The sequence below is a fragment of the Haliaeetus leucocephalus genome, unplaced genomic scaffold (genome assembly GCF_000737465.1).
Source record: "Haliaeetus leucocephalus isolate CR32 unplaced genomic scaffold, Haliaeetus_leucocephalus-4.0 Scaffold251, whole genome shotgun sequence".
NCBI lineage: Eukaryota > Metazoa > Chordata > Aves > Accipitriformes > Accipitridae > Haliaeetus > Haliaeetus leucocephalus.
The window spans coordinates 6,756,144-6,771,472 of record NW_010972687.1 but is presented as its reverse complement, the minus strand read 5'-3'; the positions used below and the strand labels follow the sequence as shown (position 1 = coordinate 6,771,472).

General features: G+C 37.8%; 1 protein-coding gene across 5 annotated transcripts in view; it reads left to right on the top strand.

Annotated features, from left to right (window-relative positions):
• ZCCHC6 (zinc finger, CCHC domain containing 6) overlaps positions 1–12,100 on the top strand; it is a 38,225-nt gene extending 26,125 nt beyond the window's left edge. For 4 of the 5 annotated variants that reach the window (XM_010568663.1, XM_010568660.1, XM_010568664.1 and 1 more), the window contains 11 exons: positions 949–1,038; positions 1,127–1,240; positions 1,349–1,426; positions 2,059–2,236; positions 2,958–3,005; positions 3,120–3,211; positions 3,694–3,809; positions 7,515–7,840; positions 9,648–9,724; positions 9,906–9,969; positions 11,098–12,100. In XM_010568663.1, coding sequence (XP_010566965.1) covers positions 949–1,038; positions 1,127–1,240; positions 1,349–1,426; positions 2,059–2,236; positions 2,958–3,005; positions 3,120–3,211; positions 3,694–3,809; positions 7,515–7,840; positions 9,648–9,724; positions 9,906–9,969; positions 11,098–11,165 — 1,251 coding nt within the window. In that variant the 3' untranslated portion in view covers positions 11,166–12,100. The remainder of the gene's footprint in view (positions 1–948; positions 1,039–1,126; positions 1,241–1,348; positions 1,427–2,058; positions 2,237–2,957; positions 3,006–3,119; positions 3,212–3,693; positions 3,810–7,514; positions 7,841–9,647; positions 9,725–9,905; positions 9,970–11,097) is intronic. The other variant, XM_010568661.1, reaches the window with a different exon arrangement.
• Positions 12,101–15,329: the final 3,229 nt, after the last annotated feature.

Genomic DNA, 15,329 nt, shown 5'->3' with positions numbered 1-15,329 from the left:
CAGAAAAATGTGGGTCTGCTTCTTGAGATTGCAGTGATTGTTTTCGTGAGGTTCAATAATCAACTGTTGCCAATTACCTATTGCAGTTTTAGATTTCCTAACCTTTTTTTTTTATTATTTGACTATGACTGAAGTAAGTCGCATAGTTGCGACTTTAGAGTTGTCACTTCCCTGAGAACATATATTAGTTCTTCAGTAGTAGTAAGAAATAGTGGTTTAGGTATTTAAGTCTTTCTGTAAATGAGAAAGATTCAGCTTTCCTACTTTCCACTTTCTGTCATGGCTCTTGCTTAGCCTTGAGACCTGGAATAGTGATTTTGAACCCAGCTTGCCTGAACTGGAAGATGTGTTAGAATTTACAAAAAAACACAAGTTCTTGGCCAAATACTTCAAAAACAAATTTTGGGGTTGTTTTCATTGTCTCTGAACTTCAAAAGCCAGTTCCTTGAAACATCAAAGGAAAGTAAGTTTTAGAGTCAAGTATTAAACTTTCTAAAGTTTTTATGAGCTCAGAGGGAGTCTTGAGGAAGATACCTCAACCACTAAGTAAGTCTGAAAGTTTTCTTCTTGAAGTTATGCATTCATATGGGTCAGCTGATAGCTCTTGAATTTCTGGGCTGAAATCTCTTAGTTCAAGAACTTACCTTCTATGAAGTATTTTGAAAATGCAGTAGTAGATTAATGCTTCCCTTTCTGAAGTACTGTTCTGTGAATGCTGCTCTGTACCACTTCTGTGCAGATTAAGGATGTTGATCAGATTTTTAACAGAGCAGGTGATAACCTCATTATTGAATGCTTCCTTTGTCAATATATATTCTACTATGCAGGGCTTCACATCTGCATTTATTGAGCACACAACTTAAGAGTTTTTGGTTTTCATGTTTTCAGCTTATTCCCTCATTTATTCAGAGCTCCTATATTTTCTATATGACTTTCCTATTTTTATAGGCCTTGCATAACACAAGACTTCTGTCAGCATATGCAGCCATTGATCCTAGAGTAAAATATCTGTGTTACACAATGAAAGTCTTTACAAAGGTAAGTGTATTTCAGACATTCTAGAAGCACAAGTGCTCCAGCAAGAGATGATAACCATAAAAGATACAAATCATGTTTCTTTTTCTAGATATGTGACATTGGAGATGCATCTCGAGGTAGCCTTTCTTCTTATGCATATACTCTTATGGTGCTTTATTTTCTTCAACAGCGAAATCCACCTGTCATCCCTGTTCTTCAAGAGGTACAGTATATCAAGAAAGAAATGAGTACCGGTACACAGTATTGACCAGTAGAATGTCACTGCTGAATGTGAAGGGCTTTTCTAATTATTTTGATATTATGTTTTCAGATCTACAAAGAACCAAAAAAGCCTGAAATTTTAGTTGATGGCTGGAACGTTTATTTCTTTGATAAGATAGAGGAGTTGGTGAGTAAATCAGGTTAATTTGAAATGGTGCTACCTGTAGCTTTACAAATGAAAAAGAATTCCTTTTAAGAAACATTGTCCTCAAATATGGTGGTCGAATATAGAAATGGCAGTAGAGTAGCTATTGCTTTGAAAATCCCAATCCCATGCTGTAAAGCTTTTAGAATATGGTTGGTTGTAATTCATCCGTGGAAAAAACATAATTGCAAAATCTGAAAAAATAGATTAAAATATTATTTTAAGGTGTTAATGATGATTAATTGCTCTGTGTGTCACATTACTGAGTGGAGATAACTCCTACAAATACCCGCTGCGTGTCTAGTCATAACTGGTTAATCCTGTTGAGTTATTTTTTGTTAAATAGGCACATAAAGTGAATTAATAAATTCTTTTTTATAACAGACAAAACCTAATGTTAGAAGTTTTATTAATTCTCCACTTCTGTTGTTAATATTTTAAAAAATACACCATTTAAAAATCAATATTGGGTTATTAATACTAATTATGAAAGGGAGGGAAGTATTCTGGTGTAACTCAATTGTGTTTCTTTATAAAATAAGACTTATATTGGTTAAGAAAATTATTCTGCTTAATGTAATTACTGGAAGTAAAAATATTTCTGTCATTTTCAGTCAGTTGTTTGGCCAGACTGTGGCAAAAACACTGAATCTATTGGGCAACTGTGGCTGGGACTTCTCCGTTTTTACACAGAAGAATTTGATTTTAAAGAGCATGTCATCTGCATTAGGAGAAAGAATCTGCTTACAACTTTCAAGAAGCAGTGGACCTCCAAATACATTGTAATTGAAGGTAAAAATCACGTGAAGTACATGAATATGTGGAATTTCCTTAATGCCCACATGAAAAATTTGGTCTTTCCACAAGGCTTATTTTTCTATTACTAGATTATAAGTTGTTATTTGCTCATATTTTGAAATCATTGCAAAATTCCCATTGAGTTCCAGTAGTGCTAAAAATTATTTTTAGGTTTGGGGTTTTTTTAATCTCTACTGAAAAGAAGCTGCAAAGCAGACTTCATACTTTTCATGATTACAATAACTGACAGAAAAAAAGATTTAACCAAATCCTTTGGAAAAGAAATTAGCTGTAATGCAACTGAGGTTTTCTCACAAACACTAAGTTTAGCTGAGTCCATATTTACATGACTGATTTAACCCTGTGTATGATTATACTGTTAAGTAATACCATGGTCTCTGTGAAGAAAATGCAGCGACACATTTTGGAAATGTTCCCTAAACCACTTTCTGGCCCTTATGACTTTCATGGAAAGAATTTCTACTTTCTTGGCCGCACATTCAATTATTCTTTTACAATACTTCAGTCAGTTCAGAGCTGAAGAGGTGTGGTCCTTTGTCCAAGGAGTTAATTTCTTTTCAATAAATTTGCAAACAGTTCAATTTCAGTATATTAATTCTGTATCAGGAATAGCTGCCTTGGATTGTTCATTTGTATGTATACATTGCTGATCTTGCCCTGGAGTTGAGTAATGCCTGTAATACTTTTTGTACAGACCCCTTTGATTTGAACCATAATCTTGGAGCTGGATTGTCAAGAAAAAGTAAGTCTCCTGTTAACAAATTTGGGTACAAAGTGAAGATCTTGTCTTGGATCTTATTTTACTGGCTTGTTCGATGTTTGGTTGATGATTTCTCTTTCTTTCTTTCTTTCCCAGTGACAAATTTTATAATGAAGGCTTTTATCAATGGCAGAAGGGTATTTGGTACCCCTATAAAAATATTTCCTAAAGAATATCCATCAAAAATGGTAAGTTGCTTCTAAAAGCAGTATGTGCATGTTCTTGGGTGCGTAGCTTACCACTTGCAGGAGTATGGTTACACTCTCTTGAAGCTCTTCTCTCTTAAATTTCAATGGTACTCGAAAAATCTTTATGGGTGTTATTACTGAGTACTGGTTTTGTGTTGTTTGCATTTAAAATGTGTTGGCATGCAGAATACTAATCAAGTCAGAGCTTCATTGTACACACTTACATATTTTAATCCATATCAAACCCAGCTTACCGTTTCTTAAAACTTGCAGTTTTAAAAAAGAGCTTGCAGACCTGGTGGTCAGCAGGCTGTCTAAGAACAGGCCAGTGGCCAGTTAATCTCATCAGGTCTTTCAGGAGTTCAGCTACACACACCAGGTTTATTCTTCTCTGTAACTCTTACTGCCGTTTAACACTTGCTTATCTGTCTTGTTTCCCAAGTATATGGATTTTCATTTTAAATGCACGATTTCTTCTTCAGGAGTACTTTTTTGATCCAGAGGTACTAACAGAAGGGGAATTGGCACCAAATGATAGATGCTGCAGAACTTGTGGTAAAATTGGCCATTTCATGAAAGATTGTCCCATGAGAAGAAAGTGAGTATAGTTTTCGCATCTGTGTGGAAGTTTTCTTTAGGTTTGTTTAGAAGAAAGATTAGGATAGTAGTGCTAAAGCAAAACTTGTACATGCTGCAGATTATTTCATTTACTGTTGAAATGAAAATATATCAATACCAGTTTTGGCAGTGGTGGATAGTGTTGGTTTTTAAATTTTTGGTCTGTGTGAGTCACTACTTAACTTTTGCCAGCATAATCTGTAGAGTTTTTTAACAGAATCTTTTCACAGAAGGCTGCAGAACTACTTAACTTTAAGGTAGTAATGCTGACTCTGCACTTCATTATATAGAAGAGCAGCAGTCAAAGGGAGTCTAAATGCAGAGCTGAATAGCTGTGTGCTGTGAGAAGCCCTCATGAAAGCATTTTACATATTCTCATTTAATAGCTTCTACTTCTAGAATCCTGCTGCTTCCCAGCAAGACACATTTTTGTCATGTTCACAGAATCATGCAATTCATGTCAAAAAGCAAGACAAGAATGTCACGGCATTCTTTTTCTTAAGAACATACACATGAGAACAATGTCCCATTTTACATGCGAGACAAGGTTTCCTGATCCTGAGTAACCAGATGCCCAAAATTCAGCAACTGTCGTCTTGTAACAAATGAATGCTAAACTGATCTTCCTGCTCTTTATATAATGAACCATCTAAACTTAAAGCTGATCCATTGATTTTTTTTTTTTCCTAGTTAAGACAAAGCTCTTTAAAGACTTCATGTCTATAAAATAGTGAAAATCAGCAAATAAACTTCAAGGGGACAAAATCTTGAAAGCCTTTGTGCTCACTTGTAAGGTGAATGGAGTCTGTCTATGTTAAAAGCTGTAAATAAAAATGACCTGCACTTTTATGTCAGTAGCTAAAAAGCTGCTTACATCAGATTGGATGAAGTAGCCTTTCTGCTACACAATAGAGAATTGTGAACGTATATTGTTCAGACTGTTAATCTGGGAATTTATTCAACTTCAGCAAATGCAAGTACAGTAGCTGATGGCAGTTTAAAATAAAGAATGCTGAAGGTGTTGTGAAAATATACTCAGTCTAAACTGCTGTCTCAGTTGCAATGGATTTTTAATTTTGCATTCTGGAGTGAAACCCCAGTTCACTACACATACACAGCTATGTTCTATACAACATTAGAGTGAAAGTCAGTAGGATTTGGCATCTAAGAACATAAATGCCTTATGGGGTAAGACCACTGATACATTTGAGTCCTTTCTCCAGCCATTGCAATAGGAGATACTGTCTATGGAGGGCACACTAGTTGGCTGTTTTCTGTAATCTCTTCTCATGCATTCCCCCAGCATCTGCAGTTACTGTGTAAGAGATGTTAGAGCACACACCTGCCCTGCTTTGGCAGTACTTATTTGTGGACTGGAGTTCTTTATGATTTTGTGCTTTTTGTTTGGTTGTTTTTTTTCTTAACCTGATTCTTCTGTTTTCCTTAACAGTCTTCTGTGGCAGCCAGTTCCATAAGTATGCTAACTGATGTGTAAAGTAGTACTTTCTTTCATCTCTTTAAAGCCAATCTCATTAGTTTCATAAGCATTCCATAGATGTAGCCATGTGGGATTTAGTTAACGATACCGCCTTGATGAGTTTTTAAGCCATGACTGTGTTCACCCTCTAGCTTCTCTCCAGCTTGGAGAGTCTTGGCCTTTTTCATATCTCTTCCTTAAGTTAAGCACTTGCACTCTTAATCATTTTAGCTGTCTTTCTCTGTACCTTCTCTAACTCTACTACTTCCTTCTTAAAATATTGAGACCAGACCAACATTCAGTACTCAGATGTAGGTACATGGTTTTATGTAGCAAAAAAATGATGTCTTCTGTCCTGTTCTTAGTGTTTTATCCATCCTATTATTACACTCCCCAATAAAGAGTCCCTCCCATCTTTCGTGTAAGCCCCATTTAAGTACTGGAGGGCTTCTATAAGGTCTCCCTGGAGCCTTCTCTCCTCCAAGCTAAACAACCCCAACTCTCTCAGCCTTTCCTCATAGGAGAGGTGTTCCAGCCCTCTGACCATTTTTGTGGCTCTCATCTGGACCCACTCCAGCAGGTCCATGTCCTTCTTGTCCTGAGGGCTCCAGAACTGAACATAGTACTCCAGGTGGGGTCTCATGAGAGTGGAGTAAGTGGGCAGAATCAGCTCCCTTCTTTTGATGCAGGCCAGGATGTGGTTGGCTTTCTGGGCTGGGAGCGCACATTGCTGGCTCATACTCAGTTTTTCATCCACCAGTACCCCCAAGCCCTTGTCCACAGGGCTGCTCTCAATCCACTCATTGGCCAGCCTCTATCCATGATTGAGATTTGTCCCAACCTGGTTGCAGGACCTTGCACTTGGCCTTGTTGAACTTCATGGGGTTCATAAAGTTCACAGAGGCCCACCTCCCTAGCCTGTCAAGGTCCCTCTGGATGGCATCCCTTCCTTTTAGAGTATCAGCCACACTGCTCAGCTTGGTGTCATCTGCAGACTTGCTGAAGGTGCACTCAATCCCACTGTCCGTGTCCCCAACAAAGATGTTAAATAATACTGGTCCCAGTATGGACCCCTGAGGGACACCACTCATCACTGGTCTCTACATGGATATCAAGCTGTTGACTGCAAGTCTCTGAGTGTGACCGTCCAGCCAATTCCTTATCGACTGAGTGGTCCGCCTGTCAAATCCACGTCTCTCTATTTTAGAGACAAGGATGTTGTGCAGGACAGTATCAAATGCTTTGCACAAGTCCAGGTCAATGATGTCAGTCGCTCTTCTCTTATCCACGAAAGCTGTAATCCCATTGCTGAAGGCGACCAAATTTGTCAGGCATGTTTTGTGCTTAGTGAAGCCATCTTGGCTTTCATCAATCACCTCTGTTTTCCATGTGCCTTAGCACAGTTTCCGGGAGGATCTGCTCCATGATCTTGCCAGGCAGAGGTGAGACTGACCGGCCTGTAGTTCCCCCAGTCTTCCTTTTTTCCTTTTTTGAAAAAAAAAAGGAAGCTTATCTTGAAGCTCATCTGCCATTCTTTTGCCCGTTCATTGTTTTGCAAGGTATTTTCAAGTTGCTTGCCATTAGCACTGCATCTGACTGACCGAAGGAGCCTAGTTACCATCTTCAGAGTTGAAGGTTTCACTGATGTTTCCTGCTCTAGGTCATGTATAGAGAACTTAGATAAAACCAGTCCAGCAGTGGTAGCTGTTTCCGCACTGCTAGATCTTTAAGTCACGTAGAATGTTAGAAGCTTCTCGCAGTAGAAGATAATTTTAGAGATACTGTGAATATACACAGTTCCAGAAGGGAGTGAGTTCTGATTGAATTGTACAAGTAGAAGAAAAACCAGAACTAATAGCCCTATTTTTTATACTTTGTTAGCATTTTGCTCGGTGTTTCTTTTCTTCCACTGTCTTTGCAACTCTAGCACGCAGATTTTCTGTTGTGTTTATATTTTTTGAGATATAATTATTAGAATTTAGGGCTGTATTGTAATCTAATTGTGAAGTTAAATTATTAAACATGTTGCATCCTACTGTTTGGTAGGAAAGTTAAAGGGACAGGTACATCAATTCACTTTATTTAACCCACTGAAGAAATACATGAAATATATCTGTTGTCTGTAGACAGCACTTGGTTTTGGTTTGGGTTTTTTTACTTTATGTATGTAAGGCCTATGAACTCTGCAGCATTTTTTTGCTCCTGCAGACTAAGAAGGCATCGTGATTACGAAGATATCAAAAACCAGAGGTACACAGAAAGCAAGGAGAAAAGAAGCAAAGAGGAGAAAGAAACTCAGACTAAAACAACAGAAAAGGAGAGCTCAATCAAGGAGGGAAAGGTGTATCTATGTACACCTCAGAAGAGGAAACTAGCAAGGGTAGTTGTGGAAACTGGAAGAGAAAAGACTCCCAGGCAATCAGCAGAGAAGTGGAAGCGCCCGGAAGACAGGGACATAAGAGAGAAACGTTGTTTTATCTGTGGAAGAGAAGGTCATATTAAAAAGGAATGCCCACAGTATAAAGGAGCTACAGGTATGAAACTGATCAAGCTGAGTAGTTTTAAACAGGGCTTATATTTTTTGGTGTTTTTAACAAGGTTGACTAATGGGTAAGGTTTTTGCATTGAATGGCATCATGCTTTTTTTTTTTTTTTTTAAATGTAGTCACATTTAGTCAGTTTTCCCTTCATCCTCACCTACCTTTCAGAACTTTGCTGTATCCCAAGAGATTTGACATGGTTTCTCTGAGCAGGTAGTAGAAAGGGTATGAGTTGAATGTTGAAATTGCTTCCGTTGTCCTCACTATATAAGAGTTTGCTAACATCTCAGATTACAGCTTCTTTTTTCACTACATTATAATTGCAACAAAAGCTAGCGTTATAGCTCTTCACATCATCTAAACCAGAATTATTCCAGAAGACCCTGAAGTCATTATGAAAGTGTGCAGATTGCTCAGATAGAATATTGTGAATTAAGTACAATAAAGAATGTTCCTGCCAACTCAGCAGATGGAGGGGTACTGCAGTCTGTCTTATTTTTCATGGAGTCAGCTTGCAATTTTGACTTTTAAAAAATAAAATAAAATAAAATTACAAAAATGCCCCCAAATCCAGATCCTGACTGACAGACCTGAACGAAATAATTAAATACTTGCTTAGCAGTATTTAAGTCATCCTTCAGAGAAGACAGCTCTCTCATAATCTGTGTTGTAAAGGAAAATCACTCTAAGATAAAAACTGAGATTCCTTAAGAAAGTGAATGGTACTTTTAGTTAGCTTCCAAAGGAATTCTGTATTATTGTTTCCCTGTAGGTAAACCTAGGAGCATTTAAATTCATGCTAGAAAAATTTGCTGTACAGATTACTCATGACTTGACCTCTTAAAGTGACAAATAGGAATCCTTTGTATAAAAATAACTTCAAACCAGCTCTTCTCTACTAGCAAAAAATGTTCTGTCATTCATCTTAATCAGATGTAATTGGTGGAAGGGGGCATAAGACTATGCTAAGCAGGTGCTGGAAGTGGGAGGAAAATGGTGCAAATATATTCAGAATTTGAAAGGTATTGGGAAGTGTTCTTAGTTCAGTAGACCACTAGAAGTGTTGGGTGGAAAGAAAAGATGTTTAAAAATTGAAGCCACATTATGTTCGGCTTCTGACCTTTTGAAGGTGTATGTCAAGTCTAAATTTGACTTTTGAGTTCATTATTTTTGACCTTGTCTCATTGAGCATTTCTTTCTACCATTCCATTTGCCATGATACTGAGTTTGCTAAGGTAAAGGGGAGTATGCCTGTTTTGTCATCAGTGACGTTGTATTTTATAACATTTATCATATGAGAACTACACTGAGACTGTACAGTACATATATCTAAAATCATAAATTCTAGAGTAGGTGTTTTAATCTGTGATCTGTAGTTTGGGCTTTTTTTGCTTGCTTAGTCCCTGAAGTGTTCTCTCTAGTTGAATAGAGGACTATGAACAACTGGAGCTATGAGATCAGACTTTGTTCTTTGCTGTGCTACATTTTGTAAGACTATGGACAATTCATTTACCACCGTATCACCATTCATTCTTTGAAGTTCCATGTCTCCCTCTGATTCTGGAGGAGAATACAGAGCTTAATTTATTGTAGGTTCCTAACTTAGATGCTTAACTATAGATGTATTTCACCTCATTGTGCCAGTTTTCCACGTTACAAAATCGAGGAAAATAACAATGTCCTATCTTCTATGTACTATGAAGATAGATTGCAAATATTTTCGTATTTTTATATCTTATGATACCTGAAATGGAAACTAGTTTCAAATTAGCAAATCTTTGTTATATTATGATCTTTCCAGGTGTTTCAAGACCAGAAGTGTTGTGTGGATCCCCTTCTGTACCCAGCGCTGCCAAACATGCTGGTAGATTAAATCAGGTAAATACCAAGTGTCCCTTTTCTTTGATCTTTTTCTCTTTAAATGTTCTAAAGTCCATATAAAGTAACTAAAAATAGCTTTACTTAAGCTTTCAGGGGGGGGCCTTTTTTTTTTTTTTTTTATTGTGGAATGACATAATCCAATTTTGTTGGTTCATCAACGCATATATGTTGTTTATAGGGACTGCTTATACAGGAAGAAAAAAAGAAACAAAAAGGAAAAGTATTTTTGAGTCCCCAGTCAGGTTGGTATATATCTTCATTTCAATTCAGAAATTCTGTCTAAAAGCATGTTTTTTTAACTTGCTTTCTCCATCAGTCCTTGTGGGAACTCTGCCTAATTTGCTGACCACAGCAGCAGTCTGGACAGGTTGCTAGATAATTCTGAAGTGAAGCCACTTTTTTTTTTTTTTTTTTTTTTCTGCAAAAGGGGGCAATTTTTCCAGTTCTGGAAGCAAAACTTGGGCATGTCAGTTTTGTGCATTTTTTCTTTAACTCTGGTAGATTTATTTTGCAGAAGGGTATGGTGAGGTTGTATCAATCTCTCTCTTCTCTCCTGTGTCGGCATACATGGGTGGGGTTCTGTGTTTCTTCAGGAATGACACGTGGAGCGCTTTCTTGTGAGGCTTTCTCAGAGTAATTGTCTATAATTCCACATTATCAACTAACTTAGGAGAGACTATCAAAGCACATCCTTGGTCTGAGCTGCCAAAATGCAAGGAAGTTAAAATTACACTTACAGGTAGCAGTCAGATGATAATACAAAGGTCTTTATGTACTCTCTCTGGATCAGCAGATGTTTTCCTAGATATATGGTTACAAATGCAGCTTCCTTACAGTAATTTTGCATACTTATTAACATGTACAATGAAGATTTTAAAAGCAACAGCTCTTTTTTAATTACTTCGAGTTTCTGGTGCAACTCTGCAGAAGTTTTAGCAGCTTGGGTTTTTTTCAATACAACATGTAAATGTCTTCTGAGGCACCTGAAGGGGGGCCTAAATAGTCTTTACAAACTTTGGAAAACTAAACTGCAACTAAGTATCTCAAATTAAATTCTCAGTTTTGTTGGGAAGACACAGTATTTTATGTTTTCACTGCAAGGCTTTTTCAAATCTAAGTTTGGGGATTTTAAACACAAAATGATTTGTCATTAGGTGTTTAGTTGAAAAAAAATGCTAGTTTTCAATTTTGTATTTTAATATTTCCTACTGTCCTCCAGCAGGTAATGATCTAAAGTTGATCTCTGTGTCCTTTCATTATAGTTTGACTTAACAGTAATCTTCTCCTGTGTGTTTCAGTTGGTTTATGTCTTGTCTTTGGGTTTTTTTTAAACCTTTTAAAGTGTGATGCTTTCTTCCTCCCAATCTTAGGCAGCCTTTCCAATAAATACATGACTCAGGGAAAAGCCTCACAGAAGAGGACCCAGCAAGAATCATGAGGGATATTAAGCACTGTTGAATTGCAATACAGGCCCTTCATTCATTTAAAAAATTTTCTTTGGCTAAAGCATCTGGATTCACAGGACAGCAGCACAGACAACCTTCAAATTAAGTTTAATGAAATATGGGTGTTGTATTAGATTGCTAGTACAAGCAACTGTGGATTTTAATACAGACCCTTGCTTTTAAATAGATTGAGCATTTTAATAGAAAGCCATAATTTTTTTGTTTACTAGGTAAATCATATACAAAAGGGCAGGTACTAAAAATGGACCGTTTCCAAGGTTTTTTGCTCCACCTATTTTAAAATGCACTAAAATTGTGTGCAAGCCAAATACGTTCTATTTTCTTCAAAAACTGATTTTTTGAAGGAGCAAATAATATTTATTAATGTTGATTGTTTACTGAATCCTTGTGTAAAAGTGTTTGAAATGTTTGTAGACTGCTACTTTTTTTTTTTCCTGTAGAGAACTGAAAACATAGACACCAGTAAACATACATAAAACAATCTCTGGTCAAGCAGTGCCATTGAGATTTCTTGGGTTTGTTTCTGTTCTGTGATTTTATGGGAGTTCATTTGCTGCTGTGCTTGTGTACAAGAAGAAAGAAAGACTAAGAAACAGGTCAGTCCTGTTTGATGCTGCTAAGAATCTTTTTCAAGGCCTTGGGGATACAGACAAAAATGCTTTAAAGAACAGAGGTATTATATTTGGCAACCGGGGAAAACACATGTTCATTTTCATAAAATGTGAAGGGGATCCTTGTACCAGCCAAGAATTTAATTAGTAGTATGAACTTGAGCTTTACTTGAAGTCCTTCCAGAGCTGGTAATGTACCGTCTTATCTTGTTCAGGAAAGAATTAGTTACATGGTAAAATTGAAACCACTGTTATTTATGACTTTGAAATAAATTTAAAAAAAAAAAAAAATCAGACTTAAGTTTCTGTATTTCTTCTTAGATTGTAGTTTTCAGTATTCCTGACTTAAATGTAGAATTAATGATAACTTATTAGAATTATCTGGTTTTAGAAATGTCATGTTTAATTTTTTTCCTTACCAATCTATTTTTATTAAAGTTGAAAGCTAGATTTACCAAAGTGGTCTTAGGGAACTGGGGTCCTAGTTCCTGTTTTGGTTTTCATCCATCTGTAGCCACCTATCTGTAAACTCTTAGATGTGCAACTTTCACAATTTCTTTTCTTTCCTCAGCTTATTTTCAAGCAAAATATTAGCTAGCAACAAACAAAAAATAATTCCAATTTTGTCTTTTTGTCTTCTATAGCATATTTCATCATATGGAATTGTCAGGTTTTCCTTCAAAAATAAGTTCATTCTTGCAGTTTTTCATTTATATTCCCCCCCTCCAAAAAAGGCTGATATGCTTTCTGTATGCCTTATTTAGCCCCCTATTTAGATAGAGTTACTTTCAGTTTTGCTGATGGGAATGAAGTGTGTAAGCCTCTAAGAGACTATGGCATAATCTCAAAGATAGAAGCTGTTTAAAACGAACAAAAATAATTCAGATGTATGCATACTTGCCCTCTTCTGTTTGTGATACTTGGTACTTTAGCAGTGAAGTTTTCAACTGTGAAATTTCTAAACTCGCATCTGAATGAAAACTCATTCTGCAGATCAGCCAGTCTTAACACTTTGAAGCTGCTGCTTCCTTATGCAACCACACATTCTAATATAGTTAGTAATCTCATAGCCTGACCTGGTTTCAACTGGGATAGAGTTAATTTTCTTCCTAGTAGCTGGTGTAGTGCTGTGGTTTGGATTTAGGGTGAGAATAATGTTGGTAACGCACTGATGTTTTAGTTGTTGCTGAGCAGTGCTTACACTAAGTCAAGGACTTATCAGCTTGTCACGCTCCCCAGCCAGTGAGGAGGCTGTAGGGATACAAGAAGTTGGGAAGAGACACAGCCAGGGAAGCTGACCCAAACTGGCCAAAGGGATTCTGAACAATAAAACTGGGGGCAGTTGGCAGGGGGAGAGCTGGGGCGGGGGTAGGAGGGAGGGGGGGGTTGCGGCCTGCTGCTTGGGGACTGACCACGTATTGGCATGCTGCAATTGCATTGTGCATCACTTGTTTTGTATATGCTTTTATCATTATTATTATTTTCCCTTCCTTTTCTGTCCTATTAAACTGTCTTTATCTCAACCCATGAGTTTTACCTTTTTTCCAATTCTCTCCCCCGTCCCACTGCAGGGGGAGTGAGCGAGTGGCTGTGTGGTGTTTAGCTGCCTGCTGGGTTAAACCACAACATGGCCCTAAAATAAACCCCCTCAAACTTGGGTTATATATTGCAAGCATTAAACCAGTAACTAACAAATCCTTTGTTTGCTTAAAGAGTAGTTAAAGAGCACAATCATAACTTACAGAATGATCTGTGACAGAATAAACACAGTTGAGGAGGCATACGTGTGCTTCATTTAAGTTGTTGTAAAATTTATGAAATGGATTGAAAATCAAAATTGGAGAAAAGTAAGTTCTTCATAATAATTCTTGATATCCAAGATCCTGCTTGCCTTACGGGAGTATATTCTCAAGGGAGTGACTTTCCACATACAAAGAAAAACGATGAAAGTGTGCACTGCATTAATAAAAAGTTTCTACAAAAAGAACAGTATCGGAAGTAGTAGTAATAAACTAAAATAAGTTTACTACTAAATTCATACTAATAAAATGTAATAATAAATACTAATAAAGTAATAGTTTAAAACACCTCTTCTGAACCACCTGTATACTTAGTCCCTCTGATGATATGGAGGGACACTGAGTTGGTAGCACTGTTTATTTGTGCTGCTTTTTTTTTTTTAGTAAAGTGCTATTCTCGTATTTCACAGGAACTTCACATGCTTTTGATGTCCGTGTTTCCAAAGTTGGAAAATATCTTGTGCTATGAGTACTTAGTTATCAGTGCTGAAAAAAGGAGGAGGATGAAATTTTCTTTCAGGCATGCAGCACAGTTAACTGTCTGTCATTAAACAGGCAATATAATCTCAGCTCTGTAACTACTGGATTACCATACATCCCTCTCCCCCGATTTAATTGTTCTGGTGAGATTTGTTTCATAGCTACATTTAAAACTGGTTTCTCATCCATTACAAATTCAATTTAAATGTATTTAATACACAATGATTTCTTTTATAAACCTCATTGCATTTTTGTAAGAACTGCAGAAGTCACATCAAAAATGATCTCTGCTAGTAACTTTTTGTGGGCCGGAAATAACTGCTTAGAATGGGAGCTTGCTAGCAAAGAAAAATGTAGGGTTTTTTCCCTATACTGATGAAGTTGTCAATATTTCTTATTATTCACTTGAATTATTTGGATTTTAATACCGGCTTTGGCTTTTATCTTCCTTTGGTAATGTGCTGAAGATAAACACCTTTGAAAAAGGCTGCTGTTCTAGGCCATGCTCAGTCTTTCATGCTGAGATTCACTCAGCGGACAGGTGACTGAAGAGTGACGATCGGAAGCATCCTGGGGAAGTACAGGGAGGTAAAGCTCTTTGTGCCTGCATGGGAGACTGTGAATGATGAAGAAGGTATTGGTTCCGTTCATACGCAAGCTTCCCCCCTCCAAGCAGGCATGTTACTGACTTCAGCTGCAGGCCGATGGGGCATTTAAGCCCTCCCACCCCTAAGTGAGTGTGTTTTGCCCAAATTGCGTGTCAAAGACGCGTTTTGCGTAGCTAAAGAAAATACAGCTTTTTTCACACACTTGCTACCTTTGAGGTAGAAGTACTGTGCCTCGTTAAAGAGCGGTGGCATAATTACGTATGTAAAAAAAAGAAAAATGCCTGCGCGTTTACCGTCAAGCTCTTCGGAAGGGCTATGCCCGGGATCGGGTCCCCAAAGTAGATGTGGTGAGGAGAAGCGGGCGCCCTGCTGGAGCTTGGCCTTTGTAAAGGCGCGTTTTACCTAGTATTACCTAGCATCCTTAAGGATGCTGCCGCAGGGAATTAAAAGTGGGTGCTCGCTTCCCTTCTGGCGTAGCCATGGCTCAGTCAAAAGCACTGGGATCCGTCTCCCTGGGCCGAGGCTGCGGGGCTTTCTCTCGCAAGCGCCCGGAAGTCGCCGGCCGCCCCGGCCTGCCACGAGCGCTCTGGGAAGGGCAGCGCGCGTCTCCCGGCAGCTTCCAGGCTCCGCCGCCGCCA